At 37.3% G+C, this 22012-nt stretch overlaps 3 protein-coding genes across 3 annotated transcripts in view; 2 read left to right on the top strand and 1 right to left on the bottom strand.

Moving 5' to 3' along the window:
- Window positions 1-5268, top strand: part of LOC145488369 (integrin alpha-7-like) — a 32111-nt gene extending 26843 nt beyond the window's left edge. Inside the window, exons 28-31 of the mRNA XM_081467218.1 lie at window positions 322-441; window positions 572-670; window positions 1755-1883; window positions 2806-5268. Of these exons, the coding sequence (XP_081323344.1) occupies window positions 322-441; window positions 572-670; window positions 1755-1883; window positions 2806-2901 (444 nt within the window). The 3' untranslated portion in view covers window positions 2902-5268. The remainder of the gene's footprint in view (window positions 1-321; window positions 442-571; window positions 671-1754; window positions 1884-2805) is intronic.
- A 114-nt stretch (window positions 5269-5382) lies between these two features.
- Window positions 5383-13346, bottom strand: LOC145488363 (BRCA1-associated RING domain protein 1-like). Its single transcript, XM_081467211.1, has 13 exons — window positions 13143-13346; window positions 13003-13059; window positions 12507-12712; window positions 11244-12131; window positions 10201-10325; window positions 9987-10067; window positions 9718-9893; window positions 9205-9331; window positions 8705-8761; window positions 8518-8581; window positions 8312-8416; window positions 7377-7495; window positions 5383-6729 (listed from the first exon to the last, which is right to left on the bottom strand). Exons 1-13 carry the CDS (start codon window positions 13208-13210, stop codon window positions 6346-6348), a joined length of 2457 nt encoding a protein of 818 aa, XP_081323337.1. The 5' UTR covers window positions 13211-13346; the 3' UTR covers window positions 5383-6345.
- A 6-nt stretch (window positions 13347-13352) lies between these two features.
- LOC145488367 (tetratricopeptide repeat protein 19, mitochondrial-like) lies at window positions 13353-21916 on the top strand. The gene is made up of 10 exons (XM_081467215.1): window positions 13353-13702; window positions 14870-14970; window positions 15538-15711; window positions 16727-16765; window positions 17457-17513; window positions 17751-17812; window positions 18618-18704; window positions 19307-19442; window positions 20129-20291; window positions 21189-21916. Exons 1-10 carry the CDS (start codon window positions 13438-13440, stop codon window positions 21311-21313), a joined length of 1209 nt encoding a protein of 402 aa, XP_081323341.1. The 5' UTR covers window positions 13353-13437; the 3' UTR covers window positions 21314-21916.
- The last annotated feature ends 96 nt before the right edge of the window (window positions 21917-22012 follow it).

Below are 22012 nucleotides of genomic sequence, written 5' to 3'. Positions count from 1 at the left end.
TTGTCTTTTTTTTTTTTTTTTTTTTTTTTTTTGCCACATACAAAATCTCCTTTAAATGGAAGGAAACCTGAAAATAGTAGTTTACTAAGATAGAAAAACATCAAAGAGATAATAATAAACCATAAAGGAACAAAGATGGTCAAGGATGGCGAAGATTGACACGGATTGCAAACAACGAATTTGAAAAATTTAGGCTAAACTTTTTAAAACATGCAAACCGTGACTGAGCTCCTTTAAGGTTCAAAGTAAAACCAGAAATGTAGCAATAACAAAACTTACCACATGCACACTGTACAAAGTAAATGGTTTTTTTTCCCTTAGGACTGCAAGTTAGGATCTGCAAAGTGCACAAATATTCGTTGCGAGATAGATTTTTTGCAAGCGGGTGATGATGTCACATTTACAATAGTGTCTCGCCTTTGGAATGGTACTATGATAGAGGCAAGTGTTTTCAAATTTTGAACTGACAGAATTATGTGCTTGCTACATGTAAAACTGTCAGAATGTTTAGTAGAAACCTTTCAATTTGGTTAACTGGTGGTTATGCTAAAATGTTTTGTTGGTTATATAGGATTATGAAGGCCAGCTGCTAAGAGTGATATCGCATGCTACAGTGAGGTCACTGAACACCTTTGTACAAGAGACTAACACGGACAACAACAAGGCACAGGTCAGGTTATTTCCTTGAATCTAAACCCAGAAATGCTGTGATAAGCTCCCCCCCCCCCCCCAAAAAAAAAACAAAACAAAACAAAACAAAAAACAAAAAAAGGGTGCTTATTTCTTTCAGGTTTTTGCTTTGAAAGCATACTACAGTTGAACCTCTGGTTGCAATCACCTCTTGTAAGCGACCACCTCTGCTCAGCAACCAGTTTTCCAAAATACATTTTTACCAAAAGTTTCCCTAGTCAAATCTCTAAAAAATTATTTGGAACCTCTTGTAAGCCACCACCTCTTGCAAGCAACTGCGACCACTTTTAGAAGCTTAAAGTTTGAAATATTCTTTTGTTGTTAACCTCGCATGAGCTACCACTTGACAGATAATAGAGCGGAAATTGGATAATAAGGTGTTATAACATTCTTGCATTCCGGGGTAGTAATAACAGACCAAAATTTCCCACTGGGAAGTACCATAGTTTTTCTCAAAATTGACTTTCACATCATTCAGTGAAACATTAAAAACATAGGGTAATTCTCAGTAGCTACCATATTATACTATCAAGGCAAAATTTTGACCCATTATGGTCTAAGCTCTCATAAGCCACCACCTCCCACAAGCAATCACCTAGGCTTGGCATTTCGGGTGGTTGCTCTTGGGAGGTTCGATTGTATAAAGTTGATGTAATATGTCAGAACTACAAAAACTTGAAATTGAACTCCCCAAGTGTAACCAAGACATGAAATCATGTATGTTTGTCCTGTTCAGAAAAAATAGTTCCTCAGTGCTGTTAGTAGGAGGGGCTGGTGTTAGGGAAAGAGGTTCTTACTTTTGCCTGATTTATTTCCTCCTGTCTCTGGGTCTCGGAGGATGGGTTCTTTGTGACCCAGAACTCATTCAAGATACAGTAGATTCCAAGTTTTCAACCCTCCTAAGTACTTAAAGCGACTCTCTCCATGGCAAACATTAAACATAAATTTATCCTTGATCTTCCAAGCCCAGATTTTTTGTCAGTTTTTAGTTTCCCTAGGTGGTTTGAAAATTGTATTTTCAATGTATTGTTATTAATTGTCATCTCTGATTTTTGTTTATTTAGGTTGGTACACAACTGAATCCAGATGCTGATGTTGCGGTGCCCTCTAAAGGACTCCCCAAGTGGGTTATACCAGTCTGTGTTGTGGGTGCTGTTCTTCTATTAGTCCTGATAGTATTTTGTTTATATAAGGTGAGTGTGCATGGCACAAAAAAATAGTGTTGTAATTAACTATTAGATTATGAGCTCAAGATTTCTATGAGGTGATAGTTATGACCTCATAGAAATCAAGAGCGAATAATCTTATTGTTTTAGTAGAATTCTAACTGAAATTAATGCAAATAATGGTTTCCAATTATTTTTCCATGTGTTATTAAACATTACACTTTAACAAAATCCCATGGACTGAATTGCCATTGGAAATTTGCAGTTGTCCAGGTATGCACCCATTCAAGTTTTTAAAGTCAAGAAACCATTAATGGCCTTCTTTTAGTCTTCTCAGGAATTTAATTATCCGTTTGCATCTAAATGTTCCTCCAAAACTTCAGAAAACAACAAAAAAAAAGGTCAACATTTCATAGATGACTGACAGCCACTGCACTCTAATGGCTGACAATGGCTCTAATGGTCAATCACATTGCAGCATCTGCATTAGTATACTAGAAGAATTCTACAAATAATTTATTTAGTGTCCTGATGTATGGGCTAGCCATTGCATGCTATATAAAGGTTTTATCCACAGACACTAAGAGCCTCCTTGTGTAGTATAATTTACACATCACAGTAAATTAATGTGAAAATACAGCTTTCATTTGAATGATTACACAGTAAGATTTCATCCACTTATTTAACTTACATTTGAAAATACAGCACTACAGGTAAACAGATGTCATAAGGGTTTAATCAGACACTTACTTACAACTGTAGTTTTGTGCATGAAATACTAAGTGTTTAACATCTGTCACTGAGAGTCCATACACTTTTAATTCATGCTTTATGCCCTTGTTAACTTTTATACTAACATGTTGTTTCTTGAACTTGTGTGTCACATCCATGTTCATTTAGAAATATTGATAATGCCTGGATTAATGTTTGAACTGCTATTTATCTTTAGCTGGGATTCTTCAAGCGGCAAAAGTATGACAAGAACATCACTAACCCTGAAGAGGCTGAAGGAATGCTGGACAATGGCAAGGGATATCATGTGTAAAATTTCAAAACCTCAGGACTCAAAGTGAGCTAGTAATTCAATGCTGTCAGCATCCCAAAAGTGCATAATTTGGTGCAGTTTGTTATAGGTCCAGTAATGGAATGAGGGGCTATCCAAAATGAATGCTTTGCGAGAAGCTTCATGACTGCTGGACAGTAAATTAGTCAATGGCACATCACATCTGGCCAAATGGACCTCCAGGTTGATCCAAGTTGGAACTGTGATTTAAAGACTTTGGAGACAATTACTTATTCCAGCCACTTTGATCAACTTATGCTGGCTGTCCACAATTTAAAATTGCATACAAGCTAACTTGGTTAAATATATATTTTTGTCATTTGTGATGGCAACCAGCTAACAAAAGTGACATAGTTAGGATCAAAGCATACAGACTCACTTCAGTCAAAAGGAAAATTAATTTTGTTTTCAGCTATTTCAAATGTTAATCTCAACTTCGAGTTACATGAAAGTCCATTTGATTCAGACACTAAACGCACTGGTGGTGTAATAGCAGACTTTGTCTGAGCCAAATAGTACAAACTGCAAGTAGCTTCTTTAGGTGTATAAAGATGTAAAATAATTTATATTACTCCTGTTGAGCTTTGGTTTTATAGAAAAATGGCTATTGTACTTTTAATTTTTTATGCCGAGTATTACCGGTATGTGTATTTTCCGTGCTCATTGAATTTTTAGATTATTTTGTTACAAGTTTACATATTAGTATATTTTATTGAGTAACTTTATCACAAACTTAGCATGAAAGCAAAACACCTCTTGTGGAATGCAGCTAAAAATGGTGCTGGTCATAGAGCAACTTGTGTTGTCCAACCACGTTGCTTTCTGTCCTGGAGCAACAAAGTTTGTCATGTTGTTACACTGGTCTTTGGAATTGTAAATTGTCAGAAGTAAATATGGACACATAAATGGTTGATCATAGTTTAAAATAATGGTACCAGAGTTTGAATGTCATGTAGTGTACACTCCAAAGCACTGGTTTTACTACAGCAAGTTCTCCCCCCTCTTTGAACATGTTTTGAAGCATGAATATTTTGTCCCTGAAATTCATTAAAACTTGTGGCAATAAATCATCTCAGCCAATGAAATTGGTTGGCACTTTATTTGTTTATTGTTCTCATGTCAATATTTACTAGTTACTAATGTATTTTCAGCAGATGTTATTTCTAAGCATGTTTTTCTTAATAGTGTTAATAATATACAGTGGAGTAATGTGGGAACAATATTTTTTGCATCATACTTGCCTGTAACTTTGTGGCTTTTAATGCGCTAACCACTGTAATCATTACATGTCTAAAACAAGGCAGTTAAAAAGGAATATGCAGCATAATTTTGTTTTTGTGTTCTGTTCAGGTTTAAAGTAATAAATCAATTGCAACTGATCACCTGACAATTTTTTGTAATGGCAAAGTTTTGATCATTGACCTGGGTGTAAGTTTCACAAAATATTAAAACCAAGTATTGTTATATAGTTTAGTCAGTTTTTATTATTTAACTGTCAAGTTTTGATTATCTGATGTCCCAAATGTTTTGTTAACTAATATTCAGATGTCCTCTCATGTTATGGGCTGTAAGATTTGTTTTCAACCGAGTCTTTTGAAGGGTTTGGGCATAACCAGCTAATGTTGAATTTAAGTGAGTTTTTTGGTATTTTTTCAGTGAAATATAAAAATGTGAAAAAGTTGTTGAAGGCCACATGAAAACAACAACAGGCAAATCCAAGCCCAAGAAACTTGAAAAAAAAAAAAAATTTAAATCATGTTGACATAGAGTGGTTATGCTCTTAGACCTTGAGTGAATTGTAACATTTTTATTTTTAAGGTTTCTTCTACTCTGAAGTACATCATTCTCATTAAGGTTTCAAGTATTGACTTTTCTGACAACTGGCAGGTTTTGCTATTCTATCACATTCCTGCTTTTGCTTCTAATGGCCAATTGCTAGTTTGTGTTTTAGATAGTGGTACTATGAAGACACTAGCAAAATTTTAGATCGTGTTGATCATAGGCAAATGACATCGTAATGTAAATTTCCTGCTCTGTCGATATTAAATACTTAAAATTGATTTGAATTGGTTTCATTGTTTTAACCTAAATTCAAGTCATTTCGGTCTGTTGAGAAGAGAGGTTATTGTTTCTGGATGATTGAGCGAGATAACAGTGTCTTCTCCCGGCAAAATCAGTATATATTGTAGCATGCTTTCTTGGGGAAGACAAAGGCTAAAATTTAGACTATAACAACAGCTTATTTGTTTGCAATAGTATGGTCTACTAGGAATTACATGATATTAAAATTAAACATAGGTTGGAATAATTTTAAGTGAATCAATAGCTGTTTGACAAAGCCATTCAATCAGCATTAGGTCCCATAGTGATAGAGATTTCAAGTTTCACTCCTCCTTCACACCTATCCAACTCATGCCCTTTCTCTTTTCCATTCAAGTGTTGTTTCTTTTTTTTGTAAGAAAATAAAACAAAACAAAACATTTGGGTCAAACTTGGTTTTAGTTAACCAATTTTCTCTTGTGTTTTTTTTTTTTTTTAGTTTAGTTCGATTAGTTGTAAATTACAATGTCAAATAGATAACATGTTGAAACAAGAAATTAAAAGCAAATGTTTCTAAGAAATACTGTTGAAGTAATTATTTTAATATCTACTAGAGGCCTCTTTCCACATGCTATTGCTCTATAAAATGAATGGAGCTTAGAGAAAAGACAGTACAGAGAGCTAATAGATGAGGAGAATTCTTTAAAATAATTTTTAGGTGGTTCATTATCTCCAGTTGGACACCTCCTTGACATTAACTGCACCTGGTTTTGGCCATACTTCAACTATAACTAAAATGATTTAATACACATTAATTTTTAGTCCTCAGAGGCCATAACACCTTTAGGTAAACAACAAGAATTGGGTTGTTCCAGTTTGAAAATTCATTGCAGCTGCAGGTATGTCTCATGATAATATTTTACTTGTGCTGACCCAGAAGGATCACAACCTTTGGGAATAAGAATGGGCTCATCTAGGAGCAAGATGATCATACTTGACTCCTTGAATGCTAGACCATTGTGTACGTTGTGTGCCACACCATTTTCACTGAAAATGGGTGTCTAGTTGAAATTTCAAATGCTGTAAAAGCTTATTTTCACTTAAACTATAGACATGTAAATAATTATTTTCTGAAAGGTTATTAAAGTGTTTCTTCAATACGGTTAAATTCACTGAGGTTGAAGCAATTTGATATCCATATGACATCACAACAATGGGTAATCAGCAGTCTCCAAAAAACGTACAAATCTTAGTTGCCGACAGGAGTTGTTTCCAGTGTGCTGGGAGTGACTAAATCTCTTAAAAGTTTGATGTACTCGGTAATATTAGCACATCATGATGCACCGATTACGTCGTGAAGGTACTCAAGAGGTTAACAAAGACTGCTCATTCTAAATCTAAGATTGCAAAGTTGGAAGCACAGTCCATGAGCCATGTTGAGGGCATGCTACAAACAGAATCAGTATTCCTGATGTGGGGCTTCTTTTCAGCCAGTGAATCATAGATGACGTACCGAGTGCATCGATACTGTTTAGAGCAGGGGTTTGCATGATAAGCAATGGGAGCGAAGGTAACTGCATTGTTAGACGCCTTGTTAGATTCATGTGTTGTAGGTAAATGAAGAGACTCGTTGATATCTGGTTTTGGTTCACGTGAAAGGATCTTGCCACCACCATACTTGACCATCTGAACAAGGTCTTCCTTAGAAGGGTGTGGTGGGCAGAATTCACCGCTAAAGTAAAACTGGCAACCATCAAACAAACCAGGAAGCTGGAAAATAAAATCTAAAATTAATTTTCAGACATGCACTTAGCACCTTTCAATGGAGCAATGATGAATCTTGTGTCAGTAAAACACCAGAAAACAAGTAAAAACACTTGGATCTCGATACCAATTAAAGGTCACAACAGATTTGAAGCGGCTGTATTTACGAGGTGGCCGTATTAACAGGGTGGCGGGGTTCCACTATAGTTCTATTTGGGAGAAGTTTATATTCCAACCCTAACAGCTCCAGCATGCAAAGAAACTTGTGTCTCATAGTCCAGGGCTACTTGATGTTGCAGTCAGACCTTTGCCTGTAGGTCTGATTGGCAATTGAAGGTTGATGGGTAAAATTTCTGAAGTTAATTAATCTTGTCACTAAGAAATTTGGGGGGCCAGTGACAATGATCTTCATACATCATAATTGCAGCTTGCCTGTGGGGCAAGTTCCAAAACTGGTTTTGTTCACACTCTAAGCTCAGACTTCAACAAACAAATCCTGCTGACTTACTGGTCTCCATACATTTCTTTGTATAAGTTGGGAGAATTTGAACAATTTTACCCTTGATCAGGTCATTAATTCCCATAAGAACCTTCTGACTAAACATGCATTTGCTAGTTAAGGGGGAGTAAAATTTCTGATCAAATTTACCAACCTGTTTAAGTGAATTGATACGAGCTCTTCTGGGAGTGTCCACAGCAGCATCATTTGTACCCTTGACCTCGTGGGGTGCTTCATCTGCCCAGGTTTTGTGTCGCAGACATTTTACTATCCCTACACAAGAATTCCAAAATTTAAACAATAGCCTCCATTTGGTGCGAAAATATGCTCAGATATTTGTCTGCAGACATTGTCTGTTCTGAGAAGTGGACAGTTTTCAGAGAGTGCAGCTCGAGGAAAACTGTGAGCTTTGAGGAACAGATAATGTCCATAGACAAATATCTGAGCATATTTTGAAAGTCAAATGGAGGCTATTGTGTTTATTATCCTTAAAAGATATTTTTCGTAAAACACGTAGTTTTGAAAATTGGGGAATATTCTCGGATATTCCCCAGTTTTAGCTGGGGTATATTCAGTCACATGATGCATTAGACCAATGGCACGCAAGCAAAAATATTTGATGGATTATAATGCACGATATCAGACTGTCAGAAGCCACTTGACAAAGTTCTGTGACATCATGTTGGTTTTCCCATTATATGGCAGATGTTGAACACCAAGTTAGTCACAGAGAAGTCAATAACTTAATACTGTAAACACCAACGGATAAGCCACACTCGCAGTAAACAGGTGCAGCTTATACACTGGTGTTTACGGTACTTAAAATTTGTTGCATATCAATCAGTTGTTGGATCTTTGACTAAGAAGTTTGGAAAAACCACTCTTGAAAACAAAATTATAGCAAAAAGTTACACAGAGAAATTAGCAACAACTACATGTAAATACAGTTATTGCAAGATTATGAAACATTGTTGCACTGATTTTCAGTGGCTTATGGGATGATAAGTGGTCCTGATCAACATATGAAAATTTAAAGAATCTTGAAAATGTACTTTTTAGTTGTTTTAAGATATTAAAAAAATTACTTACACTCATAGCTGACTATCCATTTCCCAGTTAACACACCATTCAAATACTTTATAGTCCTTGGGCAAATTCCTTTCTTGTTGTTTGTGGCAGTTACAATGTGAGTCACTGCAACAACAGAATACAAATTCAAGGCAGTTTAGTGTTAAATTTAAAATACCTCTGGTTTCTCCTAAAACCACTGTTTTGAAGATGTCTTTGTCACTCACCAGAGAGAGAAAATTCATTGACGATGCTTGCCATGAGAATGCTTGCACACTTTTGCAGATTTGCCTTAAAAGAATTGATATTCATAAATGATTAATTTACTACAAGAAATGACAGCTTTAAACGTAGCATACTAAGTTCAACAAAGAAGTAAATCAATCAGCTTATTAAAACTTTGATAATTTGTACCTTTTGTTCTGAGTTTAAGCCAGTTGCAAGCAAAACTTTAGGTGAATCATAAGTACCCTGAAGAGAGTTGAAAATAAAATATAGAAGCTATTTCACTATACATGGTGGCACAAACTCAAGATATGAGCCTTATTTTGGAGACTGTTTTTAACACGCAATACATTGAATTACATATGGCTTGTGTTTGATTGCTCTGATTGACTGATTGTAGGGAATTATTCTCCCATAATGCCCACCGGCCAATTATGGGCCTGCAAAAACAAGGCAAAGAGCCATATACCGGTAATAAACAAAATATTACCCTCCATTGTTCAGTCTTAGCCGGAAAATCTCAAACCTCTGCCTTGCTATATTGACCTCGCTATCGCTCAGTCAATACTGCAAGGTCTTGGTTTGAGATTTTTCCGTAAAGACCTCACTCTCAGGTAATAAGTAGTTAAAATTCAACATTACGCACTTATAATTTACTCTGATTTTTAAGAATTTTTAAATCAACCAACCTTGCCATGCAGTAGTGATGTGATCACTGATGATGATTCATTTTCTTTGTTTGGAGTTGATGTGGATAAGATGGCTAACATTTCTTCAGTTGCTGCATAATCTTTTGGAAGGAGACCTTGTTTGTTCCTAGTATTTTAACAAAAAAAATAAGAGCTAAAATAGCTGAGAGCTTAAGTCTATTATGGCTCAGCTTCAGTACAATGTCTATCATTTCATCTCTACCAACCACCCCAAGTGATTATAGAGAGGGGGGCAAGGAGGGGTCAGTGGCTGTGCTTGGAGATGTGGGTTCAATGCAGGTTGAACATTTCTCCTACATGGTCTAGCAAAGGTTTTAACTTTTAAGTGGGGTGGGATTGGAAAACCCAGGAGTAAAGGGGGTGAGGTGGAAGGGAAGAGGCTGGGAAGCAGGATTTCCAAGTTGGCAGAAACTGGCAAAACAGAGAGAACATTTAAAGAACACAGATGCAAGAGCCACTAAGGAAACAGTGTAAACAGAGTCAATTGATCACCTGACATCTAAAGGAGCTCCTTTGGAGACCAGGAGTTCAGCTATCTCCAGTCTTCCGTTAGCGACAGCATCATGCAGCGGCGAGTCATGATCAAACCCACCAGGAATGTCAATCAAGGCACCATGGTCCAATAGCAGTTCAGTTATGCTCAAGTAACCATGGTTGCAAGCTTCGTGCTAAAATTAACAAGTTAGTTACTTAATAACTGATAGTTGATTTAAAGCTGAAGCCAGACAAATTTATAACAATGTTATTAACAATTCCCTCACCAATGGAGTCCAGCCAGCATGGTCTTTAGTGTTAGGGTCTGCTCCTTCTGCAAGTAGTTTTCTGACTGTGTCTACACAACCCTGTAAAGGTGATTATTTATTTCATGTTCACTTACCATCTCTTAGCATGAATCATGCCATCAATGGCTACTGAGCAAATAACTGCTGTATCAGATACAGTTTACATGTACATTCTTTGGTAGAATTCTCTTACTTTAATTGCTGCTACATGGAGTGGTGTCTCCCCACGTTTATTTTTCTTTACACCAGGAGAACAGGAAGTCGTGTTCTTTGGGCTGAAGAATTGCTGCTGTTCTGACAACTTTCTTTTGCTATTCCCTGTTAGTAGTAAAAGAGTTACACACATGATAATTTCGTTGTAGAATATAAATATTTGTTTCCAATCCTGGAACACAGATTTCAGGTTTTATACATTATGTTTACGGCTGATTAGAATCTGCAAAATCCAATTAACTGTAATATAAATGTTTGAAATTAATAACTTGCATTGTCTACAAAACATTACATATATATATATGCATTTGTTTTTTTTAACTGGAGTATAGGATAACACATTTCCAGAGTTTTGATTTGCGTAGTGGCCTGTCCATTTCTGTCATTATTTCATGCAAGGAAAACATGTTTGGTTAAATTGTTCTTTCAAGGTTTTTTTCTAAATTAAAATCAGCAGGATCTTTGAACTTTTTGTGGTGTTTCTTTTGAAATAGAACATGTATTTTATAATCCAACTTTTAAATGTGTGAACACAAAAATGATTACAGCCAACCTGGTAACTATAGCAGGGACAGATCTAGGGGGCAAGGAATAGGGTGGCTAGCCACCCCCCTTTGGAAATTCAGAAGCAAAAAATTTTAAAATGGAAAAATTTTGTGAATATCCTGATTATGGCAGAAATAAAGGTAAACACTCTGGACAGCCAGGTACATGTACCTCATTATACATGTAATTAAAAGCATTTTATTCCAGCTAAAACAGTGATAAAAATATGTTATACTTGACTAACAGCTACACCAGTGAACTCATAAGAGTAACAAGAGCCCACATGCATGCCCCATTAATTTTGCAACACCAAGGTGCCAGCCACCTTCCCCTCCCCCCCCCCCCCCACCTCCCTTTAAAATTCCTGACCTGCCCCCATACAGGTCTTATTGTTGACTTTCTATCAGCTTGTTTGTTAAAGAAACTATGAAACACTTTATCAAAGGCCGAAACTAAAAGGCAAATTGTTATCCTAACCTTGTGGCTTTATAGGAGTTTCTTGGCTATTCTTGGTAATTTTCTTCTTTTCCTGTTCATCACTAATTCTTTCACCTGCACCATCCCTGACAACATCTGGCTCATTCTGAGACATGCTCTCAGATGAAGAGCTCAGTGAAGGCCCTTGGTATTTCCTCTTTTGAGCTCTAGTCATTGGAGCACTTTTTACTGCTTTAAGAGTTCCATCATATGACTGTTCTTTATTACCAGTAGATCTCACTATCTCAGGCACACAAGAACGTGAATCCCTTGATCTTAGCCTTGTGAAGGATTTTTCTTCAATACCCACATCATCTGCATGAGTGAAATTGGTATCACCATCTTCAACACCAAACTCTAAATTGACAAATTTTTGCTTCATCATATGATCAACCTGGACTACGTTCTGATGATCAATACAGGAAATTGTCTTTTTTAACTTCCTCTCTGTTACTTGCTTTCCAAAACACTTCTGTTTGACTTGCATTTGCTTGGTCGATCTTGCATTGCTTGAACATTTGGTACTTTCTTTGATAGCGTCTTGTCTACTTGATAGCCTCCCATTCTGGCATGTTAAAATTTTTCCACCACCTTGTTCAACTAGTTCAACATCACTGTAACCATCTAGCTTTCCTTCCTCATTTTCAGCCCTGTTTGCACCCTTTTGCACGGCCTTTCTTTTTGTATTCATCTGTGCTCTGGTGTAAGTCTTAATCTGAACAGATTCCTCAATCACCTTCTTATTGTTACGCGATATTTCTTGCACTGCAGCATCACACTTATTCATTGACGTAGCAGCTATGATAACTTCTGGAGAAGAAAACTGATAAGAGTCCATTTCTTGATCAAGTGTTGGCTGTGTCCCCTCCCACTCTACTGCAGCTGTTCCTGGAAGAAAATAAACACAAAATAAAAATGATTAAATGTTCATAATTAGATCACGAGGTTAATCAGGAGTTTTCATTGAGGGCCTGGCAATGGGCAAGTTGACAAGCTAATAGGATGATTTTGCCTGCCTTTGAAAAGTAGCTGCCCTCCTGTTGAAAATGTTTTAACGAAACCCTATGGTGATACCAAAACATCGGGGTCTCGCATGGGATTTGAACCCATGAATTTTGGGACACTGGTTGGGCACTCTTTACTTTCTGGAAATTTCCCTGTTTACTGGAACTTTTCCCAGGAAATTTCCATACCATTTGTTATGTTTCAAAATTTCTTAGTTTTAGGTTGTTTAGAAAGCACCCTAGATAACCACAATATTACCAGTCATGGTATTTGTGTGTTGCTTATTCCTGACATCATGGTCATCAACATCATTATCATCATCTGATCTGATGACCATTCTAATCTTGGCACACATGCTGACAGTGTTAGCAAGCTGACGGTTGGTTTTCATGTCTTTCACCCAAGCGAACGTTCCACATGCTGGGCATTTGGAATCAGCTCCAACCAACTTTTCAACACAGTTTCTGCAAAACAAAAATTCATACATTGATTTGAAGTCATAATATTTCATATCATAATTCGCAAGAAACGGGTAAAATTTAATTATAAAGAGGACCTTACATGAAACTTCTCAAAAAATTAGATCTCCGATCCCCCTACTTCAAAACTTTCACACTGTACTTCAGCTCAGATCAAACTCAACGTTTAATGACATCTTTTAGAACGGCTGTTTACAAGCATAATGTTGCATAGTTATGTTAGCTACATGTAAATCTTGGATACAGTACAAGTAAGTTTACATGTATACACCTACCGACAAAAGATGTGATCACAAGCTTGAAGCGAACAAGGGTCCGACACTAAATTTAAACTAAAGAAGTGAGAGCGAAAATTGGCTCATGTTAGTACGCGAGATGTAGAAGAACGACAAATATGGCGCCAAGCAACACTCACCAAAGTTTACATGTCAACAGTTCCTCGAGCTTTCCCAAGGCTTTCCTTGTGTTCTGCCAACCAATCATTGCTACAGTTCCCAAGTAAAATTCAAGAGATAACTAAACCTTGGCCGAAAACCCGAAGAAGAAATCAAGCAAGGATCTGTCCTTCCGAACTTCCCGCGCTTGCTCTCAGACTATGTAACCTGGCCTGGGTCTTCCTTCGTAACCAAGCTAAGATGGCGGACAACTTGTGTAAATCGATTTGGAGATATTTTCAGTCCCTTTCGGTACTAAATTAGAATTATTTTGATATGCAACGAGCTCGCAGATGTTGGAAACTTTTAACTGATAGCAAAAGGTGTGTTTTAAATTCAAGACATTTTACGACATGCATCAAAAGAGCAAGTTCTGGTTTGTTCTGCACCATCGGTCATGAGCCAACAAATGCTGGAACATTTCCCTCGCGGAGACGGCCACTTCCGGCAGTTTTACAGTGTTCCAGGCTAAAACAGGATAGCAGGTTTAGAAGGATAAGAGGAAAAGTTCCTGATGAGATATGGGCTATTGTTATATTTGGTAAGATATGCCTTTGTCTTGAACAAGTAAGCTTATCAGCTGATTTTCCTGGGAGAATAAGCTAACAGTCAAACAGTCGAGTTAATCCCCCCCCTCCCGCCACAAAAGGTTTTTGGTTTGAGAACCTCCCCCCCCCCTCCCCCCACGTCCACCCATCTGTAAATACCAGTTAAACTTCAAACTTTCCAATTTGAGAAGCTCCTCCTTCTCAGAAGTTCCAGTGACCCTGGAGAAGCAGAAAGGAGTGGAGGCGGGGGGAAGACTTCCATATGAAAATGTTGGGGATGCTTGTCAGAAAATTTGAATTAAACCCCTAAAGGAAACCAATAGGGGCATGGCTCAAGCCTTATTTGACCCCTAAAAGACACCACTTAAAACAGAATAGGTTTGATTGCCCGCTACAGTTCAGGAAAGGAGCTTGCGCTAGTAAACTGGACTTGAGAGACCTGCAGAAATTGAGCCTAACAATGGGATTAAGAGCATTTTCTATATTATTATTATTTCTTTGAGTGCACCCTAAAAGAGACTTTGACAGCTAAAAATTGTGGCATTTTGCCATGACCACCCTAAGTTATACCAGAATCCTTGATTTATACCCCTAAGTGAGACAACAAACTTCCCCAACATTTTAAAGTTAGCAGACATATTTGGAGCATTTCAGAATGGTTGTGTTTCTTAATAAAAAAAAATTACAAATTTTACCACAAATAGACTTTGAATAATAATAGTGTGACTAATTAATACCATTAGATGATAAGAGATTAATACATGTTGATTAAAAGTTGCACTACTATTATTTTAAAAACTAGGCCTCTGTAGTTGAAAGTGTGGAAAAAACAATTTACCGGATAGATCACTATCCAGTGGATAGTACAGTTTGTTTTGTCAACACTTGTACCTACTGGATAGTGACTTGCCTAGTAGATAGCATTCTCCACTCGTTGAACAACTGGGCTCAAGTTGCTAGAGATTCCTTAGCATATAAATTCAAGAGGTGTCACCTAGAGAATCAGTACATTATTTCCACTATTTTTGAGTGTTGAACTATATAAAATCTGAGTATGGGTACCAATTTCCATTTTCAGAGTTACAAGTGACAGTTATAACTACAGTAGCAGATCATTATTATGTCTTTGTTGTACTTATATTGATGTTTGTTTTCAACAGGAGTCGGAGGGCTTATTATATTCGCCATCACTGAATATAGGAAAAATATGGCTGGAAAAAAGAGACCTCCTGAACTTCAGTTAAAGTTAAAGATGGCCAAGGTACATGGATAGCCCTGAGTGATTTGTTGATTATCATAATTAAAACGAATTATAGTTATTATTTATGATGCGATTGCATCCATTAGTGAATGCCCCTGAGACCTGAAGATGCCTCCTCATAGAGTTGCTTGCTAAAATTGTGTATCATGTGTTGGTGACCACTGGATGATGACAAAGTGTCTGCATGCTTAGGGAGGAGTGGGGAGGGTGTCCAATGATGGGAAGTGTCTGTCAGGGCTGGTTCAACTGGAAAATGTTTTTTTTTTTGTTTTTTTTTTTTTAATGTTCATGCTGAGAATTTGTAGTCTAAGCGAATTGAATTCTCGCTTTGTACCCTCAGTTCTTCTCTCAGTCAGGAGTAGACCGAGATTCAGAAATTACCTCATACTGATGGTGTAGGAAGTCTTACAAAGACTTGCATAGCCTCTCAAATTAGTTCTTATTTTTGTGATAATCACGGTCACTAACAGATCTCTGTGGAAGGAATTGAGAGTGTGAAAAGTGCCATCTGTTTTCTCATAATAACTACTATATTGACTATTACCAATAAGAGTGTTACTTTTGTAGAAAAAATCCCTCAATGGTGACAAGGTACAAGCCATCGTATTGTTAAAGGAAGTTCTGGGACTGATACACGATTACCTGGGGGAAATTAAAAAATATTCTCCTGAAGATTTAAATGAACAGGAAGGCAAGGATAAGATCAAAATACAAAAGTACCTAACATATGTGTTGGATGAGGTAAGGCAGCTATTTGAGTTATTTTGCCTTTAAACACTTTAAGCCCAATTCTTAAGGTCTGTTCTTCTAATGGATTATGACACACTTCTTTTAATTTGAGTTCGAGAAATTGGTGATACTTAATATCATTAGACATTTTTAAAATAACCAAATGATAAGTGGAATTTTGATGTGTGTAGAATGAATTGACTGAAGAAACATTCGCATCAAATAACCACAAAAAAGAATTTTTCTGAGCCCCCAACCAGAGTCAGATCCATGACCTTGTGGGTACTGTCACATAACAAAAAACACTTAGCTACATGTATAGGAGACTCGTGTTAAGCCAGGTCTTAACTTGCTATTGTCTTTATATGAAATAATTGTTCTGTCCTTATTGCAAACTAGGGTTTAATATCATGTTGCAAATTACAATAAATGCAAGAGATGATAGAAACCTAATTTATGGCCTCACTGAACATAAGTTTCTCGTAGCTAATTAAATAATCAAGCTTCTTATAGGTTTGACCATTTTTAGGGATATATATTTTCTGAGTAGTTTGACTTGGGAACATGCACTTTGTCAGCTTTTCAAGTAATTTTTGACAAGTTTCATTGTTCTTGTCACACGTTTCATTCTCATCAATTTGTTAATAATAATGTTATTGTAAGTAGTCTAATTTACATCTGAGAAGGATGAAAATTTGATTATCACAAGCATGACACATCCTTTACCGGAGTCAAACTCATGACCTCCCACACATAGACAGGTTCAATGCTCTGGGATGGGGTCATGATGAGCTAGTTCACTTACTGAGTTCACATATGACTCGCATCTTACATACTGTTAATTAGGATCAACAATGTCCAATAATTGTTCTCTGCAGAGATAAAGGAAAAAATAAATAAATTCAATGTTGATAACTTTCAAGATTGAGATGATTTAACATGTTGTGGAATTGTTAATTTCAGCTACTAAAGACAAATTTATTTGGTATGTTATAATGATGATAATAATTTACTGTTTTACCTGCAGTTAGCAAATCACACATTTGAGCTTCAAAGATGGAATGAGGTACAGCATATACAAGTTCTTCTAATAAAATAATGTTACTTTGTAAAATAAATTAATATTAAAATCAGAGTGTAGTTCATAAAAAGCAGTAAGCTGTTATTTCTTTATGGTTTTTGTATCTCACTGTAATTTAAACTCAGCAGGGCCAAACTTGGTAGGCCCGAATGTAGCAATGTTGTTAAGAAGCAGGCCACAGCACAGTACTCAGATCGCTAGACTATCTTGATTTGTTATGTGGTCAATCTGAGTTTAACATGTTGGTTTGAGGATTATCATGTTGTTAAGTTGACAGTGCCCCAGAAGTAGTAATGCATATTCTATGGAAGTTGCTTTGGCTATCTAAGAAAGACATGAAAATTTGTAACACTGCATTTTAGATGAATTATTTCATAAAATGGCTATGTACAAATCAAATTAATAAACTTCCCATTTGAGATTCCAGATGCCAACTGTTTTGTGGCATATTTACAGTCCGAACAAAAATAAAACTGGGAGTATTTCTGTATAAAAATGATAATGATTGTGAAGCTGGTACCTTACAGTTCTTTGACAACAACAACAAAAAGCTTTATTTGTACTGTGTCTGCTAATATCTTTTGATGAGTCTAAATGCAACCTGTCGTTGAATATCTTTGTGACGCATAACTTATTTAACATAATGTTATATACTGAATGGAACTTTCCATTTTAGGCAGAGCACTATTTCCGCTTGTTACTGCGAGACCTTCTGTCATCAGAAACTCCAAAGGTTAGACAATGTGCATTTGAAACTCGATCAGCATCAGCTTCATTGTATCTTTGTGAGTGAAGTATCTAACCTTCACGATCTCTGCACCTTATCAAGCTATAAGTGTCTTGAGTTTGAGCTCGAGCTCTTACAATCTCTTCAGTATTTTGTAATGGAAATATTAGATTTGTTCTTCAGGATTTTTTTTAACATAATTTGTTAACTAACTTCTGAACATTACATGTATGCCCATTCTAGGAAGATGACAGTGTTGTCGAAGTGTCACTCAAGCTCTCCATATCATGTGCACACCAAGACAAGTAAGCAAAAGTCAAGGTTATTGTCAGAACATCAACATCAAAGTAAGAAACTTTCCAATCTATGATGTTTTTCACTACGTTGATTTATCTAATAAATCTTGGACGTTTGGATAGTAACATTTTCTTTTGCACCCCTTTGTCTGAATGTGCCTTTTGGTAATATTATTATCTCCTCAGAGCTTTATTATCTAGCTCTCTGCACACACTGCAGGCCTATGATGTTCCCTCATCATAGGCCTGCAGTGCGTGCAGAGAGCTAGATAATAAAGCTCTGAGGAGATAATTTTATTGGCTACTCTCAATCACAGTTACAACTATGACCAATGAACCTTGTAAAAGGAAAAAACAAAATGGATCAAAATCTACCAATCACAACCACAGACGTGACCTTTTGAACCTGATGAAGCAAACTTCTGCTTCCTGAGAGGGTCCACGTAGATGATATGACAACAGTGAAACACCAAACCATTGATTGAGTAGAGTTTGCATGTTATTCAAAGATGCAGTAAGGATAATTATTATTATTATTATTATTATTATTATTATTATTATTATTATTATTATTATTATTATTATTATTATTATTATTGGCATCTTTCCATGACATGCAAACATAGAACGTTTTTCAATTGACTGTCAAAAGTAATCAGACAATTACATTTTGGTTTTACTACAGTTTGAGATTGGCTGAGTAGTATAATTGGTATTACTAAGTTATTGGTCTGGTTTTGGTTTTAGTAGTATGAGACTCAATTGAAAGCCACTCTGATATTATAAATTCTATTAATTATGTTACTACTTGCAGGCATGATTTAGCTTTGCAAGGTTTTCAGTGGACTACTGACACCATACAAAAGAAAGTTGATGAGATTCCATATGCATCAGACAACAGGTCAGAAATGTTAAGCAGACCTCATAACATTTCCTGGCAAAAGAATGACGAGGAAATGATTTAGACCAGGATATTACATGATATCACTAATTTTGTAGTCTCATAGCATCTGGAGTACTTTCTGTAAGTGTGGCCTCTGTAGTCCAGCCCACACTTTTTTTGTTAAATAGAATAAGATTTGAGATCCAAAGGGTTAAAAACTGGAAACTGGTCAAGAACCTTTTTAGCAACTAGCATTTGACACAGTCCTTTAACTACTGAGACAGTTAAACGTCTAAATTCAGAGGACTGCATCATGCACAAAAATTAAGGCACTGATTCAATTCAGGATCTTTCCACTAGGTTTTGAGATATGCTTGTTAGGACATCACTGTAAGCATCAATAAGACAGGCATATAAGTTGATAGTTTGTTTAAAGATATAATATGCTTCTAACTAGCGTTTTTATGGAGATTAACCTCCTTCCACACAATTCCCCCACCCACCCCAAAACATTCTTCAGAGAGTTTGCTGAACAGCACGTAACATTTTTGAATTGTGCATCCTTTTTGCTGTGGTGTTTTTTAAGAGCTTCTGACCATCTGTATGTACATTTATTTCAGTAAGGCACTTTTAGGCGTGTGTCTGGAGGCGTGGGGTACCTACTTCCTGTCACAGGACCAGCCTGCACAGGCCGCCCAACTGTTGTCAAGAGCACTGAAAATTTCTAAGGATGTTTTGGGCGAGGACCATGAACAGGTATGAATGGTATCAGATCTCAACAAGGATGCTCTTTCTACAGTCAAGCCTTCCATAAGCACACATCCTTGGGACCTAAAAAATAATCTGCTCGGGAGAGGTGGCCATTTATGGAAGGTCATAACCTTCAAAGCGGGTTCTCAAGTTATAACGGAGGTGCAGGGCTGGCACAGTTGTGATAGTGCTGGACTGCCACTAATGTGGCCCAGGTTCAACTCTCGGACGTGGGTTGGGTTCCAGGTTGTTGGTTTTCATCCTTGCGCCGAGGGTATTTCTCCGATTTCTCTGGTTTTCTTTCCTCCACAAAAACCAACATCTCCAAATTCCAATTTGATCTGAAGCAGAGGACGAGTAGTCACTTGGTGAAGGTATCTCTGATAATTCTTATTGATTTATCTACAACATGGAGTGAGTTGGAGCAATGTGAAGGAGCAAGACCATGCATGCAGGCGCAGATACGCGAGGGAAAGGATTTTTTTTTCTTTTCGCTGCACATGTCGCATCACTCCTACCCTTGTCCTTTTACTCGAGTACCTGCTGTGCTGTCTAGGGAAGTGGACAATGTAGTGTTTGTCTGGGGCTGCACCGGGAGGGGGGCTAACTAACTAACTGTCTGCTTATGGCAGTCGTCCATTAAGGGACGAACATGTATCCATTTGCTGAGATTTTAACTGTTTTGTTTTCAGACAACTGTGCTCCTTAATAACCTAGCGAAGGCTTACGCAGAAAGTGGCCAGTATGAACAGGCGGAAGAAATGGCCAGAGAGGCAGTGCGCATTGCTGAAAAGACTCAAAACACTCACCTCTCCCAATTTATGGCTAATCTGGGAATGATCCTCAATTCAGAAGGTATTCTTAGCCTCTTCCAATTTGGCTATTTGTTAGTTTCATCCTAGCACCCTGCATGTAGCAAGTGTAGTCGGTTGAGCAATTAACTACAAGCACTGACTGACTGTTTGAGCGGCCCGGAAGGCTTAAGTTGTTTTGTCGTGTTCTTAGGCAAGACAGTTTATTTCCAGTACCTTTCTCCTCCCAGAAGTATTTATGTATTAAACCTTGATGTACCAGCATCCCATCCAGGAGGTCCACACTACGTTGTAGGAATTTCAGAAAACGCAGTTTTCACTCTGAAAATGCATCAAATGTTTTCCGTTCACACTACGCCCGAGGAATTCAAAAACGTAACAATCACCGGTCATTTTGGATTTTGTGTTTGAGGAAAACTTGGTCATGGGAATCACATGATTATCGTGACGCCATCGTTTTCGAAAAGCTCCGTTTTCAAAATGTTTTCCGTTCACACGAAAACGAAAGGCCGGCGTTTTCAAATTCCTCCGCTTTCAAGAGCGTTTTCGAAAAGCTCCGTTTTCGTGACGTTTTCGTGACGTTTTAGTGTGGACGGTACTGAGGCCTAACCGTAGAAATAAAGCTGCGTTTTCAAATTTCTCTGGCGTTGTATGGACCCTGCCTTAAGCAATACGCCTGCTCTAGACTGCAAAACAGTCGTTTTCGGACGTTTTCGGAAGGCGCGATCCTCGCGTGTGAAGCGCGCGAGCCTCACTCGCCCGTAGGGCGATCATTCTCAACAAAGAGAATCCGAATAGGAAAGCGCTAAAATTACGGCCGATTAGGTAACAAAAAAACTGTCCCCAATTAGCTCCTTGTCACTTAGGAGCCAGATCCTCATCTAGACCATCAACTGACACATAAATAAAGTATGTTCTTCTTATTATTTTCTTCTTTCAGGGAATGTGTTAAAAGCCAAGGACGCTCTCAAGAGTGCGTTCAAACTCGCAGACAAAGCAAAGGACGAAGAAACTAAAGAAATGATTACTGAAAGTTTAGCAGAGATGGATAGTAAAGCTACTTAGTGACTTCAGCTTCTTACTTTATATGGAGGAGTTCAACGAAACGAGTCAAAAGGTCATTACGAATGGTGGTCAACTGATAACAGTTTTTATCTGGAGGACTGGGATTGTATCCTACTCAGTGGAGTTTGCAATTGGGAGAAAGTAAAGGTCGCACTTCACAACTTGTTAGCCAAAGCGTTTTCAGTTCTACTCAGTTTGTCCCGAGAAAATCAATGACGATGACGTAACTGAATAGAATTCCGTGGGGTCACTCTGATTAGTTGTTTTCCGCGCAAGTAACACCAATCAGACGCGCTGCTGCGTCATCAGTTGGACTTTTCCGTCTCTTGAACACATGCGTAGGAGAATTATGCAGAAAGTTGTGTGTTTTTTCACCTTACACTGATAGAACCTATTTTTTTTCTATTCATTGTCCCATCCGAAAAGCTGTTTAAGAAAACACGTTCTCTGGCTAAACATATTTTATAAAAAAACACAAATGTTGAAATTGGGAGAAATATTGAAAGAGGCGTAAAAAATAATAATTTTGTATGTTTGTCTGTGTGTTGAAACTCTGCTGCGATTGTTGACGTGAAATTCCCCACAGCGAACCTCACCATAGGCAAAATCTAAAACAAAAAAAACGTTAAATCAACACGCTAAGATATTTCAACGAGAATGTCGTTTTTTGCAAGCTTTCCTAGGAGTCGTAATACCTAT

This window comes from Orbicella franksi, chromosome 5, assembly GCF_964199315.1.
Source record: "Orbicella franksi chromosome 5, jaOrbFran1.1, whole genome shotgun sequence".
NCBI classification, from domain to species: Eukaryota; Metazoa; Cnidaria; class Anthozoa; order Scleractinia; family Merulinidae; genus Orbicella; species Orbicella franksi.
The sequence above is the reverse complement of the archived record's forward strand: the minus strand, read 5'-3'. Positions and strand labels throughout refer to the sequence as shown.